This window comes from Erinaceus europaeus, chromosome 8, assembly GCF_950295315.1.
Source record: "Erinaceus europaeus chromosome 8, mEriEur2.1, whole genome shotgun sequence".
In the NCBI taxonomy this organism is placed as follows: Eukaryota; Metazoa; Chordata; class Mammalia; order Eulipotyphla; family Erinaceidae; genus Erinaceus; species Erinaceus europaeus.
The window spans coordinates 4,914,740-4,936,096 of NC_080169.1; the positions used below are offsets into that span (position 1 = coordinate 4,914,740).

At 40.3% G+C, this 21,357-nt stretch overlaps 1 protein-coding gene across 1 annotated transcript in view; it reads left to right on the plus strand.

Moving 5' to 3' along the window:
* Positions 1-3,401: 3,401 nt before the first annotated feature.
* SEPTIN7 (septin 7) overlaps positions 3,402-21,357 on the plus strand; it is a 40,333-nt gene continuing 22,377 nt past the window's right edge. The window contains exons 1-3 of the mRNA XM_007523387.3: positions 3,402-3,498; positions 15,593-15,699; positions 20,771-20,871. Of these exons, the coding sequence (XP_007523449.2) occupies positions 3,489-3,498; positions 15,593-15,699; positions 20,771-20,871 (218 nt within the window). The 5' untranslated portion in view covers positions 3,402-3,488. The remainder of the gene's footprint in view (positions 3,499-15,592; positions 15,700-20,770; positions 20,872-21,357) is intronic.

A 21,357-nucleotide genomic window follows, 5' to 3' on the forward strand; every position in this document is an offset into this window, starting at 1 on the left:
CTAAAGTAATTTTAAAGGAATGGAAAATTGGCCAGGGCAATTTGGGGTTCTCATGTGTAAGGTCTCAGCATCTCATTAAAGAAAAAATGATTTTAGCTAAAACATTTGTATTTGTCTGGTCTAGGCTGTCTAAATCCAGTGACTGGCAAAGCACAGTTGTAAAACTCTTCATTTTTTCTTCTAGGAGATTAAGACATGGTTCCTTTATACATTCCTGAGGGGTCATACTTTCTGTAATTTCCACTGTTTTTTGGTAAGACTGCAAATGCAGGAGATAGTAATTGAAGCTGGGTGACGGCTCACGTGGTTGAGTGCACGTAAGTCTCTGCGCGAGAATTGGGGTTTATGCCCCTGCTGCCTACCCGCAGGGAAACTTCAGAAACGGTGGGGCAGTGCTGCGGGTATCTCTCCTCTGCTTCTCGGTCTCACTCTGGCAAAGAAGTAGTAAGGGGGGTCAGGCGGTAGCGCAGCAGGTTAAGCACACCTGCAGGGGAGTCGCTTCACAGGCAGTGAAACAGGTCTGCAGGTGTCTGTCTTTCTCTCCCCCTCTGTCTTCCCCTCTCGCTCCATTTCTCTCTGTCCTATCCAACAATGAACAACATCAACAACAACAACAATAATAACCACAACAAGGCTACAGCAACAAGGGCAACAAAAGGGGGAAAAATGGCCTCCAGGAGCGGTGGATTCATGGTGCAGGCACCGAGCCCAGCAATAACCCTGGAGGGGAAAAAAAAATAGTAAGGAGATGACCACCAGAATGCTAGAATTATGTGTGCATCAAGCCCTGGCATACCCTTGGCAAAAAAGAAAGATATGAATGAAGAATGAACCAAAACTCACTTGAACGAACACACACACACACTCTCTCTCTCTCTCTCCCCCTCTCTCCCCCTCTCCCCCTCTCCCTCTCTCCCTCTCCCTCCCTCTCTCTCCCTCCCTCCCTCTCTCTCTTAATGATGATGGACAAGTCCATAGGATAACAGAGGTACAATTCCACATAGTTCCCGCCGCCGGTGTTCCACATCCCATCTTCTCCATTGGAAGCGTTCCTGTTTGTTATACCTCTGGGAGTATGGACCCAGGTGGACCTTGAAGTTCTATAAACAGTATGACTTTCATATGCATAACACACACACATATATGATTTACTTTTGATTTGTTGAGTTACAAGTACCTAACTTTGATTTTTCCCTCTTTTTTATGTTCCAATGGATTTGCCTATCCTATTTGGACTGAATATTACCCTACACAATTCTTGGAATTCCTTATTTGCTGTTCTTTTGTGGATCTGTTCTGTGGGACTGTGGAACACTTGTATGATGGAAATGTCTTTACAAAGTAGCTGTAAGTATACAAGAAAATTCATTCAGTTTTTTTATGCCTAGTTAACTTAAATGTAATATTACAGATGGACAAAGAAAATTCATTCAGTTTTTTATGCCTAGTTAACTTAAATGTAATCTTCTTCTTCTAGCATTTGCCCTTCTTCCGTAGCCAGTCAACAGCGTCAGGTTGAGCCTATATTACAGATGGACAAAATATGAATCAAGGAAGTTTTACATTTAATACAGATTTTTACATAGTAAAAATTTTCTATACATAGTAGAATTTCAAATTTTTGATTTTATATTACTGTATCTTGGTTAATATATTTAACACTAGATTTTAATTTAATTGGCTTACTTAGTTTCTCAGCCTTTTCTCTAAATATTAGTTTGTTATAATGAAAGTTACGAATAGAAGATTTAGTTACAGGGCAGGGGAGACAGCATAATGGTTATGCAAATGCCTTTAAAGCCTGAGGCTCTGAGGTCTCAGGTTCAATCCTCAGCACCACCATAAACCAGAACTGAGCACCTGAGCAGTGTTCTGGTCTAGGAAAAAGAAAAAAAGAAAAAAAAAGATTTAGTTACATACTGATACTATAAGAAGAAATGTGAGGAATGTAGACTGCAGTTCTTAAATCCAGATTTGTTGAACTGAAGCTTAGATTGCATGAATTTCTTAAAAATAAGAATTTAAATATGACAAAAACTTCAGAGGCATGTGTACATCTTGGGAATAGTTTGGCATAAATAAAGCGGTGACTACCTATTTCTAAGTAAAATTAATTAGTAAGAAAGACCAATTACTCAGATGATTGAATCTGAACAACAACAACAATAATAACAAACTCTTTACAGGAGGAGGGCAAGTGTTCCTCAACCAGAACAGCGCTCTGGCTCATGTAATGCCGGGCGGGGACTTGAAAGGCCGACACTGAGTGTCTGTTTTGCTACTTGAGAGGCTGCTGAACTTTTTTTTTTCTTTTCTTTTTATCAGTGGGCAAGTTAAAAATCAGACTTACTGTGGCCTGGCAGTTGGCACAGTGGATAAAGCATTGGACTTTCAAGTTTGAGGTCCCAGGTTTGCTCTTTCACATGTATGTGCCAGAGGGATTTCCTCTCACCTCTCTTTCATTAGTGAATAAATACATCCTTAAAAAAAAAAAATCGGGAGTCGGGCGGTAGCACAGTGGGTCAAGCGCAAGTGGCGCAAAGCGCAAGGACTGGCTTAAGGATCCCGGTTCGAACCCCCCGGCTCCCCACCTGCAGGGGGAGTCACTTCACGAGCGGTGAAGCAGGTCTGCAGGTGTCTGTCTTTCTCTCCCCTCTCTGTCTTCCCCTCCTCTCCATGTCTCTCTGTCCTATCCAACAACTATGACAACAACTTCAATAGTAACTACAACAGTAAAACAAGGGCAACAAAAGGGAATAAATAAATATTAAAAAATTTTTAAAAAAATCAGAACTATTTACTCTGCAGTTTAGAAACATGTCTTTCTTGAAACATTTCTCTAAATGTATGAAGTTACCAGAAACTACACAGAAAACTGAACTACAACTTAAAACCTGAATAAATATGTCTCTGATCATGTGCAGCTGTGAAGTGGCGTAATGGCATGAGAGATACTGTTAATTGACATTAATTATGATAGCCTTCATGAGTTTATGACATGTTGCTTATACTCAACATTTTCATTTCATTTCATGATTTTAAAACTGACAGATTTCAAAAACCTCATGCCTATGGCTAAGTCTTTGAGTAAAAAGGGTTCACTAAGAGTTCTTAATATGATTATAAGGTAATTTGGGGTTTGTGTGTGTTTGAGAGAGAGAGTGTGAGCGCACACGACGAGTCTTTGTTACATTGCTTTGCAGGTTGATTGGCTAGAATTTTACCATTGTTTATTGTAAATTGGAGTCTGTGCTCTGAAGGTGGCCAGTACAAATGATCAATAAACTGACGTTGAATTTATTTATTTTTCTGTAACTTTCATTGGTTATTTTACAAAAAAGTACTTTGATTTGCCATTAATGATAGATAATTTTGCTCTTTTTTGCTTTTCTCAGCAACAGAAGAACCTTGAAGGCTATGTGGGATTTGCAAATCTCCCAAATCAAGTTTACAGAAAATCAGTGAAGAGAGGGTTTGAATTCACACTTATGGTTGTGGGTAAGATATAATTTCTTTCCACAATTTAGTGTTGATCTCTTCTGACTGATGATCAAATCTGAATGAATTTGTGAAAATAATGAATTGCAGAACAAACCTTTTCTTCCATGGGTTGGTGATGTCATCATTATATGTGAAAAAATGCCACATTTTACTGTGTATGTATAATTTTAGTGATCTTAAATGACAGACTGTAGATATATGAAGTCGTTTCTTTTAATTTGTAAGAAAACTCCAGGAGGGAATTGGGAGAGGGCTGGAGACTGGGTGTTTGATAGTCGAGGAGGTGTGCATATATCTGTCATAAGGAGATAAGCTGTATCCGTGTGACAGCAACTGTAGATCACTGTGTCCCTAAAAAATGATTTCGGAGGGGAATATGAGAATTTCCTAGGTTCATTAGGAAAATTGGAATAAAATTCAATAAAAAATTTCATGAATATACTTAGTGGAACACTATCTGTATATCAAGGCTGGATATCTGCTTTAATATCTCTGTGACATTTTACTAGTCGTCTGACATTGAATTCTAGAGGAAATATACAGTCTATGAATATGAATGCCTTATTTCTTCACTTTTTTATTGTCAGGTTTCCTTTTCTTTTTCCCCACCTGCAGGGAGAAAGCTTACAAGCTGGGACACAGTGCCACATGTGTCACTTCTGTCTCTCCCTTCCCACATGATCGCTCTGTCTCTGTCTAGCACATACATATAGACATACACACAGAATGATTTTTCCCGTGTCCAACAGGGTTTTAAAGATCTTAAAAACTTTTTTTCTTTTTATTTATTCTATTTTTTTTGGGAGATTTGAGACCAGAGCAGTGCTCAACTCTGGAATATTATAGTGCTGGGGTGTTGAACCTGGGACCTCTGAGGTGTTAGGCGTGTTTGTCTAAGTATATGATCACTGTGCTATCATGTCCTCTATCTTTCAAACAGGACTTTAAACATCAATTTTCCTTTTTTTTTTTTTTTTTTTTACATCTTTACTGGAGGGTTAATGTTTTACAGTCAACAGTAAATACAATAGTTTGTACATGCATAACATTTCTCAGTTTTCCACAGAACAATGCAACCCCCAGTAGGTCCTCTGCCCTCCTGTTCCAGGACCAGAACTTCCCCCCTCACTCACCCCAGAGTTTTACTTTGGTGCAAAAAACATTAATTTTCAGTTACTGATGAATTTATCTCGTGTACGTAGCCCGTCTCCATTGTGGTACCTGAAAGGTTCCCTTCCCCCTCCCCCCCCTCCCACTTTATTTATTTCTTTATTTCTTTATCTTTATTTATTTGCTGGATAGGGACAGTCAGAAATTGAGAAGGAAGGGGGAGATAGAGAGGGAGACAGAGAGACACCCGCAGCCCTGCTCCACCACTCGTGGAGCTTTCCTCCTGCAGGTGGGAGCAAGGGGCTCGAACCTGAGTCCTTGCTCACTGTAGCAGGTGTGCCACCACCTGGCCCCCACTTTTTTTTAACTGTTAATATTTTTATTGTAATATATTTCCTTATATTTGATGATTGATTGCCAGGAATTAACGACATAGTAAAGGTGAGCTGAAAATATTATACCAACTTAGATAGTTACCACTGCCGTATGAATGCTGTTTACTTCCTCCTTGTTGATACTGAGTGGAAGCCCTCTACAATGTTAAATGAGGGGTTGGGTCTGGGTAAGCACACCTGGTGTGAAGCACAGGGACTGGAGCAAGTATTCCAGTTGAGCCCCTGCCTCCCACCTGCAGGGGGGTTGCTTCACAGGCGGTTAGGCAGGTCTGCAGGTGTCTTTCTCTCCCCATCTCTGTCTCCCCCCCTTGATACCTCTGTCTTGTCCAGTAACCACAGTAACAATAAGGACAACACAATGGGAAGAATGGCCGCCAGGAGCAGTGGCTTCCTAGTGCAGGCACCGAGCCCAGCAGTAGCCCTGGGGACCAAATAAATAAACAACTAAGGGAGTTGGGTGCTAGCACAGGACTGGCGTAAGGATCCTGGTTCAAGCCCCTGGCTCCCCACCTACAGGGGGTGAAGCATATCTGCAGGTGTCTATTTTTCTCTCCCCATCTCTGTTATCCCCTCCTCTCTCCATTTCTCTCTGTCCTTATCCAACAACGACATCAGTAACAAAACATTGATAACAACAACAACAACAAAATACAATGGCAACAAAAGGGAAAATAAAAAAAAAAAGTTAAATAAATTGAAATTGCTAGTTGTGCATTGGGTAAAGAGCCCACATTTTAATTTATTAATTTAATTTAATGTATTTAAGGAAATACTGACAAAACCATAGGATAAGAGGGGTACAACTCCACATAATTCCCACCACCAGAACTCCGTATCCCATTCCCTCCCCTGATAGCTTTCCTATTTTTTTTTTAAATTTTTTATTTAAGAAAGGATTAATGAACAAAAACATAAGGTAGGAGGGGTACAACTCCACACAATTCCCACCACACAATCTCCATAACCCACCCCCTCCCATGATAGCTTTCCCATTCTCTATCCCTCTGGGAGCATGGACCCAGGGTCGTTGAGGGTTGCAGAAGGTAGAAGGTCTGGCTTCTGTAATTGCTTCCCCACTGAACATGGGCGCTGACTGGTCAGTCCACACTCCCAGTCTGCCTCTCTCTTTCCGTAGTAGGGTGTGTCTCTGGGGAAGCTGAGCTCCAGGACACATTGGTGGGGTCTTCAGTCCAGGGAAGCCTGGCCAGCATCCTGGTGGCATCTGGAACCTGGTGATTGAAAAGAGAGTTAACATACGAGGCCAAACAATTTGTTGAGCAATCATGGATCCCAAGCTTGGAATAGTGGAGAGGAAGTGTTAGGGAGGTACTCGCTGCAAACTCTAGTGTACTTCTGCTTTCAGGTATATATTTTGCAGTAGTTTATGGATACGTGTGCACATAAGCTCTCTCTCACAGAAACTGGTGTATATCTAGGTTATGGGACTTTGTTAGAAAGTGAACTACCTGAGATGAAATTAGAGTGTACTATAAAAGGAAAGGTTTCACCCGAGTAATGAAGCTGAAGGGTTGTCATTCCACACGTGAAGTCTCTGGACACAGTCTGAGGTGAAGCATGTTGAGGTGGCAATCGTTGAGTTGGTTAGGTTGTGATCGGCGGATGCAATATTATTTGGTTTGGATTGGGAGATGCATACGGGAAAGTGGGCCCTATCCAAGGATTCCAGGACTAGGGGAAGTAGGGGCTCTATAGTGGAGATGAGATGTGAGGTTCCTGCTGTCTTAGGGTTCAAAAAGACAATCGATAGTTAATGTTATCATCACATTATTTGTTAATTGGGTTAACTTTGAAAAGTTCTTTTGTTATGGTTTGCTGTATAGTATCCAGTATCTTGTATATAGCTGTGCTATTGGATGCTTCTAATCTACTTGGTCTAGGCTTTTGAGAGAGTCCGCATATCAAATACACAGCCTATATATTAAAAAGATTCAGTTTGTGTTTTGAGAAACTTTGAGACATACAATTGATTTTCCCCCTCTCATATTAATTAACTACTGATTTATATGACTACATTTTGCTAGGAGTGTACATAAACACCATTCCCACCACCAAAAGACTGTGACCCATCCCTCCCACCCACTCCCACCCCCCACTGGCCCAGGAAGCTGCATGTCTACCCCTCACCACTGGGTTTTTATTTTGGTGCCCTAGCTTTCCTATTCTTTAACCCTCTGGGAGTATGGACCCAGGGTCATTATGGGGTGCAGAAGGTGGAAGGTCTGGCTTCTGTAATTGCTTCCCCACTGACTACTCGAATATTTCCAAAAACTCTATTTTTTTCTCATTCCCATATTCTTCTTTGGGGAGAAATATATATATTAAAAAATAGAAAGCATGGGGAAGGTTTAAAAAAAAAAAAGAATAAAAGAATCAGATCCCCAGATGATGATAAAAAAAATAAAAGAAAAAAAAACCCTCCATGTACACAGAAGTGATTCGACTTAATCTGCTTCGGGGAGAGAAATATATATATTAAAAAATAGAAAGCAAGTGGAAGGTTTAAAAAAAAAAATCAGATCCCCAGAAAATGATAAAAAAAAATCCTCCATTCATTCCCATATTCTAAAACTAGCTCCGTTTCCCTCTAAATTGCCACTTTTGCCCCATGTCTAAATTTGTGATTAATAGTGAGTGACTAGACTGTAAGACGGCACTGCATACTGACTTCCACAGCTCCTCCACCTTAGAGACAGCCACCGTAGTTCTCACAGAATCTTACAAATGGTTTGCTTCTGTTTTTTTTTTTTTCTTCTTCTTCTTCTTTTTTTTTGGCAAGCTCATGTCTTATCAGTTGTATAGATTGCACATGAGTGAGACTATCTTGTAGCTGTCTTTCATCTCTTATTTTGCTAAGCCTAATCACCTTCATTTCCATTCATTTTGTCCCAAAGGACATAATAACTTTTTAAAAATACATATACATTTTTAAATTTCAGGGCAATACTCTGTGGAGTATATATCCCGTAACTTCTTCAGACGGTGTGTTGATGGACTTCTAGGCTGCTTCCACTCGTGGCTATTGTGAATAATGCAGCTATGAACATAGGGGTCCAAATTACAATTCGTATTTTCTCAGTGAGTACTGGCCACATCTAGAACTTAGAGATGAGGTCTTATCTCCACCCTCTCACCCCTCCCACAATCTTGGACTTTAATAGTATTGCATAAGAATACTTGATTTTTATGAAATGTTCATTTAATGGTCAGTTAGAATTTCAAGTGATAACTTGAGAATAAAGGAGTATAATAGAAAATGTGAATAGTATTTGTCATTCACAGGTCTTTTTCAGTTTAACAGAAAGAGTTACAGAAACTTGGTGTACAAGTTAGGAAAGTTTGCAGACCTTAGTCCAAGGTAGTGCATTTTAACCACAAAATTGAGGTTATGCACAAGTTGCAGATGCTGCTATGATTCCATCCTGACTTCCCTGAGCAGACTTCCTCACCGGTGTGTCCTGAAGTCTCACCCCACCAGAGCCCTGCCCCACTAGGGAAAGATAGAAACAGGCTGGGGCTAGGGATTGAATGGTCAATGCTCATCCCCAGCAGAGAAGCAGTTACAAAAGCCAGCCAGACCTTCCACCTTCTGCACCCCATAGAGAAATTTGGTTCGGGCAGAGCCAAGATGGCGGCTTAGAGACCACACCTGGTGTGAGCTCTGCAAGGAAGCTGATTTCAACCTGGGGATCTCCAGTGAGGCCACCAGGTTTCAGATGATACCATGATGCCAAACCAACTTCCTTGGGCAGAGGACCCCAGCATGTGTCCTGTAGCTCTGCCTTTCCAGATCCCTGCCTCATTAGGGAAAGAGAGAGACAGGCTGGGAGTATGAATCGACCTGCCCAATGCCCGTGTTCAGTGGAGAAACAATAACAGAAGACAGACCTTCTGTACCCCATAATGATCCTGGGTCCACGCTTCCAGACGGATAAAGAATAGGGAAGCTATTGGGGGGGAGGGGAGGTATTGGATATGGAGTTCTGGGGGTGGTCCTTGTGTGGAAATGTACCCCTCTTATCCTAGTCTTGTCAATATTTCCATTTTATAACTAAAAATTAAAAAAAAAAAAGTAGTAAGTAGGTGTAGGTGTGCCTTAGAAAGAAAGAGAAGGCAGGACCATAGAAGAAAAAAAGGGCGAATATATATTATAGTAGACAACCCGTTTCTGTGACCTTGGGAGAGCTACTGTGGTTTCCAGTGAAAGGAATGGGGACACAGAGCTCTGGTGATAGGGAGGATGTGGAAGTAAATTTGGGAAGTATTCCCGAGTAGAGGCATTTAGATTTTTCTAAAATATGAAGATAATATGCCAACATTAGGTTAAAAATGTAATTATTCGGGAGTCAGGCAGTAGCACAGCCAGTTAAGTGCACATGGTGCAAAGTGCAAGGACCGGCATAAGGATCCCGGTTCTAGCCCCCGGCTCCCCACCTGCAGGGGAGTCGCTTCACAGGCGGTGCAGCAGGTCTGCAGGTGTCTATCATTCTCTTCCCCTCTCTGTCTTCCCTTCCTCTCTCCATTTCTCTGTCCTATCCAACAACGATGACATCAATAACAACAACAGTAATAATTACAACAATAAAAAGACAAGGGCAACAAAAGGGAAAATAAGTAAAGAATTAAAAAAAAATTTTAAAAATGTAGTTATTCACTTGAAGCAGGCTTTGTCCACCTCTGATACAGCAAGACATACCATACGGATCTTGCTTAAGCTTCCTGCTTTAGTTGTGTAGGTTGTATAGCAAGTTCAACCGTATTGACTTGGTGAATGAGGTTAATAATTGAGTGGTTGGTTGGGTGGTTTGCTATTAATTATACAGGATTACTACCTCTTAGTGCTGGTGGCGAGTTACTATCATTAAATTCAATAAACTTTATTCACATGAAAGCAGAGCTAGGTCATTAAGAACAGCTTATATTTTAAGATTAGCATGTACATCACCCAGTATGTCTTTACCTGGTTATTGAGAACGTGAAATGAAGTTCTTATCCAACTAATGTACTGTTCTTGATTAAAATTTCAGAGACAAACATATTAGAAAGCAAACAAGGAACAGCACTCTCAGTTACATATTTTTAATCACCTCTTGATTGGTACCTTCTCTTTCATTTCATAGCCAGATAATAATATAAATAAAAACGGGGCTGGGTGGTGGCTCAGCCAGTAAAGCGCACCAGTGACCATGTGTGAAGAGTGGGACTTGAGCCCCCGTTGTCCACTGGCAGTGGGGAAGCTTCCTAAGTGGCATAGCAGGCTGCAGGTTATCTTTTCCTCTTCCCCTCCACTCCATCTCCTCCTCTTTCTCACCTTATTTGTCTCGTAATAAAAATGGCAAAAACGCCAGTGGGTTTATCTTGCAGTGGGTACTGAACCCTAGCAATAACCCTGGTGACTGAACAACCAAATACCACATCTGTGTTTTTAATCTTCCTATCTATTGTCTAACTCATCCACATTGGACTTCAGTCCTTAATTGTTTTGAAAGGCCGGTAAGATATGCTGTGCCCTTCCCCGGAGGTATTAACCACTTGTTGATTGTTTAGAATCCTTTTCTTCCTCCCCCTTTTTAATATTTATTTATTTATTTTCCCTTTTGTTGCCCTGTTGTTTTTTATTGTTGTTGTAGTTATTGTTAGTGATGTCATCGTTGTTAGGACAGGGAGAAATCGAGGGAGGACGGGAAGATAGAGAGGGGGAGAGAAAGATAGACACCTGCAGACCTGCTTTACCAGGCCTATGAAGCGATTCCCCTGCAAGTTGGGAGCTGGGGGCTCAAACTGGGATCCTTACACTGGTCCTTGCGCTTTATGCCGTGTGCGCTTAACCCACTGCGCTACCGCCCGACTCCCTAGAACCCTTTCTGTTGGTCTTTTTTTTTTTTTTTTAAATGTATTTCTTTATTGGGGAATTAATGTTTTACATTCAACAGTAAATACAATAGTTTGTACATGCATAACATTTCTCAGTTTCCCATTTAACAATACAACCCCCACTATGTCATTTATCATCCTTCATGGACCTGTTGGTCATCTTAATATTGGTATACTCGGGCATGTTTCCCGTATTACCAGTTTATTAGAGTTTATTAATTCCACTTACTTTTCAGAGCAGTATGGACCGCATTTTTGAAATGTATCTGGAAATACTTGTCAATATTCTGGGGTATGATTCCAGACCAGGGTGTAGCCGTTTATTTTGCAATTGCTTCTTAGGTGACACTGATATGCATGCTGAGTAAGAATTACAGTTTGGAGGCTAGGTGGTGGCACACACACCTACCTGTGCAGGAACCCAGCTCCAAGTGCCTGCTTCCCTCCTGCAGAGGGTCAGCATTCCAAGTGGTGAAGCAGTGCTGTAGGTCTGTCTGTCTCCCTCAGTCCTGTCAAGAATAGAAAACATTTTTAAAAGATGTGTTTGTGTGTGTGTGTGTGTGTGTGTGTGTGTGTGTGTAAAAGGGTTTGAACTCTGGTACATCATGAGCTGAAGTGGTGATCTGCCTTCTCTTTCTCCCCTTCATGTAAGATAAATAATTATAAATGTTTATAGTTTGAAACTGTTTCATTCCAGCTGAAATTAGCACCTATATCTTGACTATAGGTGACACATTTGAGGATTTCTTAAACTTTTACACACACTGCACTTTGCAAAGTGCTAATAAATTCTCTCGATCAATGTCATATGCTAGTATTGTGCTTGAGTTTGAAATTATGATGTGTGTTTATTACACAGTATATAATGAAATCAGTTTTCCTTTTGAGTTTTTAGAAAGACAGCTTGACATCATTTATTAAAACCAAAGACACAAACAGCCCAAGAGAACTTCACTGACATGTGAAAGAGAAACACAAGAGTCTATATGCAGCAGTTTTTGTTCCAGCCCCAAACTCAGAACAACCTAACTGTATAGCAGTAATAGCAATACAGTCATCAGATACGCGCTAGACCGCAACGAGTAGGAGTGATTTGCAGCTGAATATAGAAAACAGTTACAGAAGAATACTTGGCAAATGCTTTCATTAAAACTCAAAACCTGGATGGGGGTAGATAGCATAGTAGTTATAAAAAGAGACTGTCATGCTTGAGGCTCCGGAGTCCCAGGTTCAATTCCCCGCACCGTCGTCAGCCAGAGCTGAGCAGGGCTCTGGGGTTTCTCTGTGTGTCTTTCTCTCTCTGCATCTCTCTCAAAAAAATAAAATAAAATACTTAAAAACAAACCAACGTCCAACAACAATGACAACAATAATAACTACAACAATAAAACAACAAGGGCAACAAAAGGGAATAAATAAAAACAAACAAACAAACAAACAAACTCAAAACCTAGCAAAGCCAAACCATTGTTAAAATTAAGCAAGAAAGTGATTCCTGTCAGCGTCAAGATAATTGGTACCTCCAGGGACAGGGAAGGACAGCCAGGCTCACGGGAATGGTTGTGGTCTCTTCCTTGAGCTGGGTGCTGGTTGTGCCGGTATTGCTCTGTTATGAATTATCTTAGTTTCTGACTACATTTGACATTTCACAATAAGAGAAGTTAATTGTCACCCAGCCATCCTTTGGTATGAAGGAACCTGGCTTTCCCTCCCCTCCCTGTTCTACCACCTGCTTCCGTCTCAACTTCTCTCTTGTCTCCAAAAAGGGGTGGCGTGGGGGTGGGAAACAAACCAAAAATCCATGTGCCGGTGGATCATCCCCTTAATATTAAAAAAAAAAGTAATCTTTTATCTTTTTCACAATCCATAGCTAAATAATGTTGGCCTGATGTGATTCTTTTAAGTCCTCAGTATCCCAGGCTCCCCCCCCCCCCCCCCCGTTTTTTGTAATTTCACTGGGCATGTTCTCTGTTTCCAAGGCACTGCGTGGTCAAAGGCTAATTGGTTCTGTTCAGCAGTCGGGGAGGAGAAAAGAACAGCACGCATATAGTGTTCTCACTCTCTATGCCAAAACCACTTGGCCTAGATGCCGATTTTTATTTCTTAGGTTCTCCCTCTTTCCCCACCCTCCTAGTCAGTAGTTACTAGTACTTGTATTCATTTGCTGTAAAGGAAACTGAAGCAGAGATATCATAATGTGAAATATCACACAACTGTTGTGTGGAAGAACTAGAACTTTTGAGACCTAAGTTTTCTCTAAAGTTTTTTTTTCTTTAAAGGTTATTTAATATAAAGTCTGGGTTACCTTCTGTACCTTAATAAATAAGAATGGCATTTAATACCACCTTTCTGTGAATGAATGCCTGTTGATAAATTTCTTTCCCTCCAAATATTTGTTATTTTTATTGCTATGTGTATGAGGAAGGAAGAGAGTCTTGATTTAGATTAGAAGCAAGGTTGTGTGAACTTTAGTCTAAGGTGCTAGACCAAAATCTTATATGCAATTTTAAAGCTAAAAGACTCAGAGGGTATGTATTACACTTTCCCTTTTTTCTTTTGTTAATGATGTAAAATGGTTTTGCTATATTGTATTTTCATTTTCTAATTGCCATTATGATTTTTATTTGATCCATTAGTTGTTTAAAAGTATGTTTTTTAATTTCCACACATTTGTCATTTCTTCCAGTTATTTTGTATATTATGTAGATATTTTCTTTATGGTTACCTCTGAAATTATATAGTGTTGTAAATTATAGCAATATGGATATACCATCTTCACTTTATTTTTTTAATTTTTTCTGTCTCCAGGGTTATCATTGGGGCTTGGTGCTTACACTATGAATCCACTGCTCCTGGAGGCCTTTTTTCCTCATTTTTTATTGGATAGAACAGAGAGAAAGTGAGAGAGAGAGATGGGGAAGATAGGGAGAGAGAAGGACCCCCGCAGACCTGCTTTACCACTTGTGAAATGACCCCCCTGCAGGTGGAGAGTCAGGGGCTTGAACCAAGACCCTTGCACAGGTCCTTGCTCTTTGTACTGTAGCCCGGCGCACTACAGACCCCGTCTTCACTTCACATCCCCTATTATATACAGCCCTCGGACTTTGTTACTGATGTCATACTTTGTGTACTGAATTAAAATGATAGGTTTAAGTTTAGTAGAACATTAAATGGGATTGCAAACCAAATTTATCATGATACTGCTTTTAAAATGACTCTGTTGAAGGGGCTAGAGGTTTACAGTGCAGTTGTTGACACAGTGGCTGGTTTCTCATCTCCCGTGACGGGTCTATAAAGCGCTCTCACCTCCAGCCCCGGGCCTTTGCTGCTACGGCCTCTCCCACCCAGTGCCCTTGGCCGACTCAGTCCTTTGCTCTGGTGCAGTAACTGCTCAGGGTTCACCAGGTGTTGTCCCTTTCCTTGTTTCTTGAAGTCTCTCTGTAAATGACATCACCTGGCTTTCATCTTTCTGGCTTATCTCACTTAACAGTTCAAGATCCAGCCATAGGAATTCTTGGAATTTTTATATTTAGCCAAAAGGGGAGCATTTCCTCTTAAAAAAATGTGTTGACCCTTACCATCCAGAATAGATCTTATCTTTCTTGAAAATCAGTATAAAAAAGACTTCAGTCTAAACATAGAAAGAATAAAATTAATTTTGGGACATGTTATACCAGGTGTCTGCCTGTTAAGCTGACACATTAATGGTGACTATATTCTTTAACACTGTGTCATGTTAGTTGATAGCTATAATGTAATTTTGTAATTTATTTTAACCTTGCACTATGTATGCCTTAAAGCTGTTGATGTATTGGGGAAAAAACAACAACTGTTTGATGTGGTATAATAAGTTTGATGCAGGGGTTCAAAGAATAGAATGTGATTTTAGCTGAAATTGTACTCAGGCTTCTTCAATCAAAAACTTTATAAAATGTAATTACTGAATTGGAGAAATAGTTCACTTGGGTATGATCCCAGCTCCAACCAGATGAAGGAGGCTTCAGTGCTGTGATCTTACACTTTGTTTTTCTCGATCTGGAAAAATAAAATGAAAAAGCAAATTACTTACAATTATTTGAGTCTGGTTGCCAGAGGTACCCTTAAATTTAAGTTGGCTGGAATAGGGGTGAGTAAATTGCTTGTGTATGTTTGTTTGATGGTGCAAGGGGGGTTGGTTTTACATTGAGGTGCATTGTGATAATTTTTCTTCAGTCATTCATATTTTATAAACATTTCTAGTTCTTTCACATAAGCAGCAGTGTGTGATTCAGCTTAGGTCTCTAGGAATACCTTACTACACTAGGATCAGATTTGAAGAGCACAGATGGTAGAACTTTAAAGTCGAGAGATGAGCATTTGGAAACATAAGTGTAATTCATTAAGAAAACAAGGACACATAGCTTCATTCTACTAGGGACCCTTGTATATTTTCTGTCATTTCTTTGTCCTCCCAAGAAGTAATTGGCCTGGCCCACACTGTATTTGAAGGAAGCATCAGTGTCCTGGTTTCTATGCCTTTCTTTCTGCTCCTCTTTGTGTCAGAAAAAGTCAGCCCACAGTGGTGTAACCCTACCCTAGAGATGACAAACAAAGAAAAGAGGAATAAAAGGGAAAAAAGGTGTTTTGAGTTGCAGAAAAAGCGCTTGAATTTAAGCAAGTTCAACAGATTCCTCCCTCCCCTTTTTCTCTTTCAGGTGAATCTGGACTGGGAAAGTCAACATTAATCAACTCATTATTCCTCACAGATCTGTATTCTCCAGAGTATCCAGGTCCTTCTCATAGAATAAAAAAGACTGTACAGGTGTGTATGCTAGTATTGTTGAGTGGTCAATAAGCTGACATGTGTGTGTTTTACTGTGTCGCTGTGGTATTTGAATGTGCGCACCCCCGACACCCCCTCCCCGCTGCTTAGCGATGGCATATGGCAGTGCTCGGTATTGAACCTGGGACCCGTGGGGCTTCAGACATCCAAGTCATGCAATACCACTGCTCTATTCTGGTCCAAATGAGATCTTTCTTTCTTCTGAGAATAAACCTATTTCTGTTTCTTTTGTAAAAAAATGGCAACATTACATTTTTTTGGTGATGTTACTGGTTCTTACTTGATAGCCTTTTGCTAAAAAGGCTGTTATTATTTAATAATAATTAAATTTAACAATAATTTAATTATTATTATAATTGTTAATAATTTTAATAAAAATTATTTTGCTAAAATAATTTTCTTCAAGTGTAGAGCCCTATAAGTTGCTCTAGTAGATTGGGAATTTTTGGAGAAAAGAGGAAAGAATGAATTCTATCTCTAGGATAACATGTTCTGGACTCCTTGAAATAAATAAGTAAATAAATATATCCACATATATATATATATATATACCACACACACACCTGTAATTTATTTTCACTTTTGTTGCCCTTGTTGTTTTTTATTGTTGCTGTAGTTGTTGTTGTTATTGATGTTGTTGTTGGATAGGACAGAGAGAATTGGAGAGAGGAGGGGAAGACAGAGAGGGGGAGAGAAAGACAGACACCTGCAGACCTGCTTCACCGCCTGTGAAACGACTCCCCTGCAGGTGGGGAGCCGGGGGCTCAAATTTGGATCCTTATGCTGGTCCTTGCACTTCGCACCATGTGCGCATAAGTCGCTGTGCTACTGCCCGACTCCTCCTTGAAATATTTTTTTAAAAGTTTTTAAATTAGTAATTTAGTAGTGGTTTACAGAATTATAAAACTGTCTGGCTCCATGCCATACTCACCCAAGGTTCTGTGCCCCACCTTCCCAGTGATGGCCGCCATAGATAGTTCTCACAGTCTTCCAGACAGCTCATGAGCCCCTCCCCTCCCCTCCCCTCCCCTCCCCTCCCCTCCCCTCCCCTCCCCTCCCCTCCCCTCCCCTCCCCTCCCCTCCCCTCCCCTCCCCTCCTGCAGAGGTGAAACAGTGCTACAAGTAGCTCTCTTTCTCTCCTTTCCAAACTCACCCCCCATTTCTCTGTTACAATATATCACATTAAAAAAAATTCAATTAAAAATTCTGAATGCAGGTACCAAGTGGCAGAAAATAATGGGATAGATCTTGTGTTTAAGCTAAGTAGACTATCTGAATGTTCAGTCTTTTGCAAAGAGTGCCACCTCCTGAGCAAGTGTAGGTCAAGGTAAGCTCTTGATATGCCATTTAACCCACTCACTGAAATTTAACGGAGCACCTGGGCCAGCGTATTAGTTCACCTTGATAGTGCGTCTACTTCGCTACACATGCAGCCCAGGCTTGAGCCTGACCCCCTCACATTGGAGCAGTCTTTCTTGCTGTGGTGTCTTTCGCTATCTGAAAAATTAGCCCAGGGCAGTGAAGCTTTGGTGATTAGGAAAGAGAACAAAACCACTGTATGTGCCAGAAATTTTGACTCTCAAACATCAGGTCAGAAAATTTTAGTCTTTCAAAAATGGAAGAAGTGGACTGGGGAGATAGCATGATAGTTATGCAAAAAGGCTAACATCTGAAGCACCAAAGAGCCCATGTTCAATTTCCAGCACCACCTTAACCCAGAACTGTTCATTCTATGCTCTGGTGTTAATAAAAAGGGGGTGGGGTGGGGTGGAGTGGGGTGAGGTGGGGAAATAAATGAATTTGAAGCTGTATAATAAACACTGAAGGTTTTTTTTTTTTGTTGTTGTTAAAATTTTATTTATTTATTAATGAGGAAGATAGGAGGAGAGAGAAAGAACCAGACATCACTCTGGCACATGTGCTGCCGGGGATCGAACTCCGGACCTCATGCTTGAGAGTCCAAAACTTTATCACTGTGCCACCTCCTGGACCACAATAAGCACTGAAGTTTTAACCCTCTCTCCTTAAATTAACAGCACCATTAGGGGAGAAAAAGTGCCTTACATTTCTGGGATCCAAGAATCCAACAAAGACATCAGTACATTAATTACACAAAAACAACACAATGCCTTTAGTTTTAGTTTTAAAGGATAGAGTTGGGAAGGCCACAGCTCATTCCTTCACTATTAAATTATGTATTTAATCTTCTAGCACTCTTGAGTGATGCTGTAAAATATGCTGATGTGACCTCCTCTGGTAAAGTGCATGGGAAAGTGGCCATTTGGAATAGATTTGTTAAGAAAAGTTTTAAATTCTTGGACTTGAACTAATTTGGTTTTCATGGATCCCAGGAGGATACTTGCAAAACCAGATGATAGAATACAGTTGGGTCCTGTGAATGGCACTGGTTTATAGCTATGTTTTCTGGATCCCTTCCATATGTTGCTGTCTTTTTTTTTTGTATTTGGCCATGTGTGGATAAACAGAATTTCATAAGCCTGAGAGGAAAAGAATCTTTATAAACAGACTTTTAAAGGATATAAAATACAAATATATTAGTTTGTTATGTCAGCAAGCAACTAAATTCTTAACTGGCCTGCTTTTCTTTTAAGCCAGGATGTAAGCATAATATGTGATTGTGTATAAGCTATCACTGAAGGTAGAAATGGGCATTGTGTGGAAATAAGCCAGAAATCATTTGGAATAGCACTGGTAAATTTTTCTTACAAAAACTACATTTTTAAAATTAGTTTCTAATACATAGGACTGTGTCACTCTATTAAGTAAAGGGGTAGTGTGATTGTTTTGAATATTTCTAACAAATAATATAAATGACTTGTTTTTCTGAAGGAACCACATGCAAATTTAAGATACATTGAGATACTAGCTTTCACCAGATCTTACCTCTCCCCTTTAAAAATGTTTTGAGATACAATCAATAGACATACTGTCTCGACTAAAGGACCATCAGGTTAAAAGAATGTTAACTTTCTTTTTTAAAAATTTTATTTATTTAGTATTGGGTAGAGACAGAGAAATTAAGAGGGGAGAGAGCCAGTCACCTGATGCTGTGCTTCACAACTTGTGAAGCTTTCTCCCTGCAGGTGGGGACCTAGGCCTAGCTCACCGCAGTGTGTGCTCAACCAGGGCCTAGGCCTAGCTCACTGCAGTGTGTGCTCAAGCAGGTGCACCACCTGGCCCCCCAAAATGTGAACTTCTAAGACATGAAATATCAATTGTTTTTTCCAGTTTTAATATTCTGACTTTGATAAGTCTGATTATATACTCAATTATTTTGCCTATGCTGTATTGTTAGAGTAACCTGTTGTCAAGCATGACCTTACTACCTTAGCTGTGTGGTAGGAAACAAAAACGGTCTGCAAAGAAATGTCATCATCATGCCTTCAAAAAGCCAAAAATAGCCAAAAGATATTAGAACGCTCATTCCTTGATGTTTATTTTTTCAGTCAACAGAGAATTATTTTTTAACCTTTTTTTTGTTATCTGTATGTATTATTGGATAGAGATAGCCAGAAATTGAGAGGGAATGGGGTGATAGGGAGAGAGACAGAGAGATACCTGCAGCCCTGCTTCACCGCTTGTGAGGCTTCCCACTGCAGGTGGGACGGGGCCAGGGGGGAGGGGGGTCGGACCCAGGTCCTTGCACACTACCATGTGTGCTCAACCAGGTGCACCACCATCCGGCTCCTCACAGAGAATCATTATTTCTTATTGTTTAGTGTTCAATTTGCCCATAGTATATACTTGGTAGATTTTTAAAAATATGCTTACGTTGGTCTTATATATTGATCTTTAAACTTCTTACTGATGTGATCAAAATAATGTGAAGACCTGAGAGTAAAAGACTGGTTGAACCTTTGCCTCTTTTTTGGTTTTGTCAAATCTCAGGTAGTGTTTTCAGTTTTAGTAAGTTTCTTTTTTGATAGTCTTTTAGCAAGAAAACTTCTAACTGCTGTAGCCCTGTGCTGTCCAGTTTGATTGTTGTAGCATGTAGCTATTCAATGTATATTGATATAAATGAAATAAAAGTACACTTGGGGGGCTGGGCGGCAATGCAGTGGGTTAAGCTCCTATGGCACGAAGTGCAAGGGCCAGTGTAAGGATCCTGGTTCAAGCTCCCTACTCCCCACCTGCAGGCGTGTCACTACGAATCCAGTGATCCTGAAGGCCATCTTTTCCCTTTTGTTGCCCTTGTTTATCATTGTTAATTATTACTGTTGCTATTGCTGTCCTTGTTGTTCAGTAGGACAGAGAGAAGTAGCGAGAAGAGGGGAAGACAAAGAGGAGCAAAGACAGACACCTGCAGACCTGCTGCACCGCCTGTGTCTGGATCCTCTCCTCTAGCTCCTTTTCTCTCAGTTTTTCTGTCTCTACCCAAGATTGATCTGTCTGTCTGTCTGCCTGTTTACGGACAGATAGATAGATAGATAGATGCATAGCCACATAGAAAACAACACTTATAGTCTTGTGAGGTGGACAAGACTTTTTCTACCTAGAAATTCAGCTGTAGGGAGTTGGGCAGTAGGTAGCGCAGCGGTTAAGCGTTCGTGGCGCAAAGCGCAGGGACCGGCATAAGGATCCTGGTTTGAGCCCCCGGCTCCCCACCTGCAGGGGAGTCGCTTCCCAAAGGTGAAGCAGGTCTGCAGGTGTCTGTCTTTCTCTCCCTCTCTCTGTCTTCCCCTCCTCTCTCCATTTCTCTCTGTCCTATCCAACAACAACGACATCAGTAATAACTATAACAATAAAACAAGGGCAACAAAAGGGAATAAATAAATATATTAAACAAAGAACTTCAGCTGTAGCAGCTTTGTGCTATAGCCCACTGTTCTCACATGTGCTTTTCTTTTCAGTAATCATACTTCTAATAACCAACCGCAGTAATTGATGCTGAGGGAAATATTAAATATGGTTTATTTGGTTTGCACACTGTTTGCCAGTTAATTTTGATCAGTGTTTGTTACTTTATTTGCCTTTTAGGAAGCCGCAGTGTAATGAATGATAGTTAAGTTGTATCACTGACTCTTTCCAGGTGGAACAATCCAAAGTTTTAATCAAAGAAGGTGGTGTTCAGCTGCTGCTCACAATAGTCGATACTCCAGGGTTTGGAGATGCAGTGGATAATAGTAATTGGTAAGAAGGATTTTTATCATCATTGCTTTCCATTGCGTTTGGACCGTGGGGATTTTCTGCTTCAAAATGTCTTATTCATTTTAGGTTTGGCCACTGAACTTCTTAAGTGTATGGCTTAGGTTCACGTGTTAACTTTATTCCTTACTTGACAACATCGTTTATCACTTTCAAAATGGAGATAATCATGGATTTATTTTGAAGATAAATTCTAAAACAGTATAGATACAAGAAGTCACAAGACTTATCTGTAAGATATTTAAATTAAAGGCTGATATTTACACCTTTGACTTTGCCACAAGTCATACGTGAATATCCATGATACTGTATAGTCAGCAGTTTCTTAGTATCTTGTAAACAGTGCTAATATTTTCCTTTAGCTTTGCATTGCTTTTAAAGTAATACTCTGTCAAGTTTTAAAACAAGTTCACTACAGAGTTTTGGTATTGTTTAATGTGTAGCTATTTGGGTATAATCTTTCATATTGTT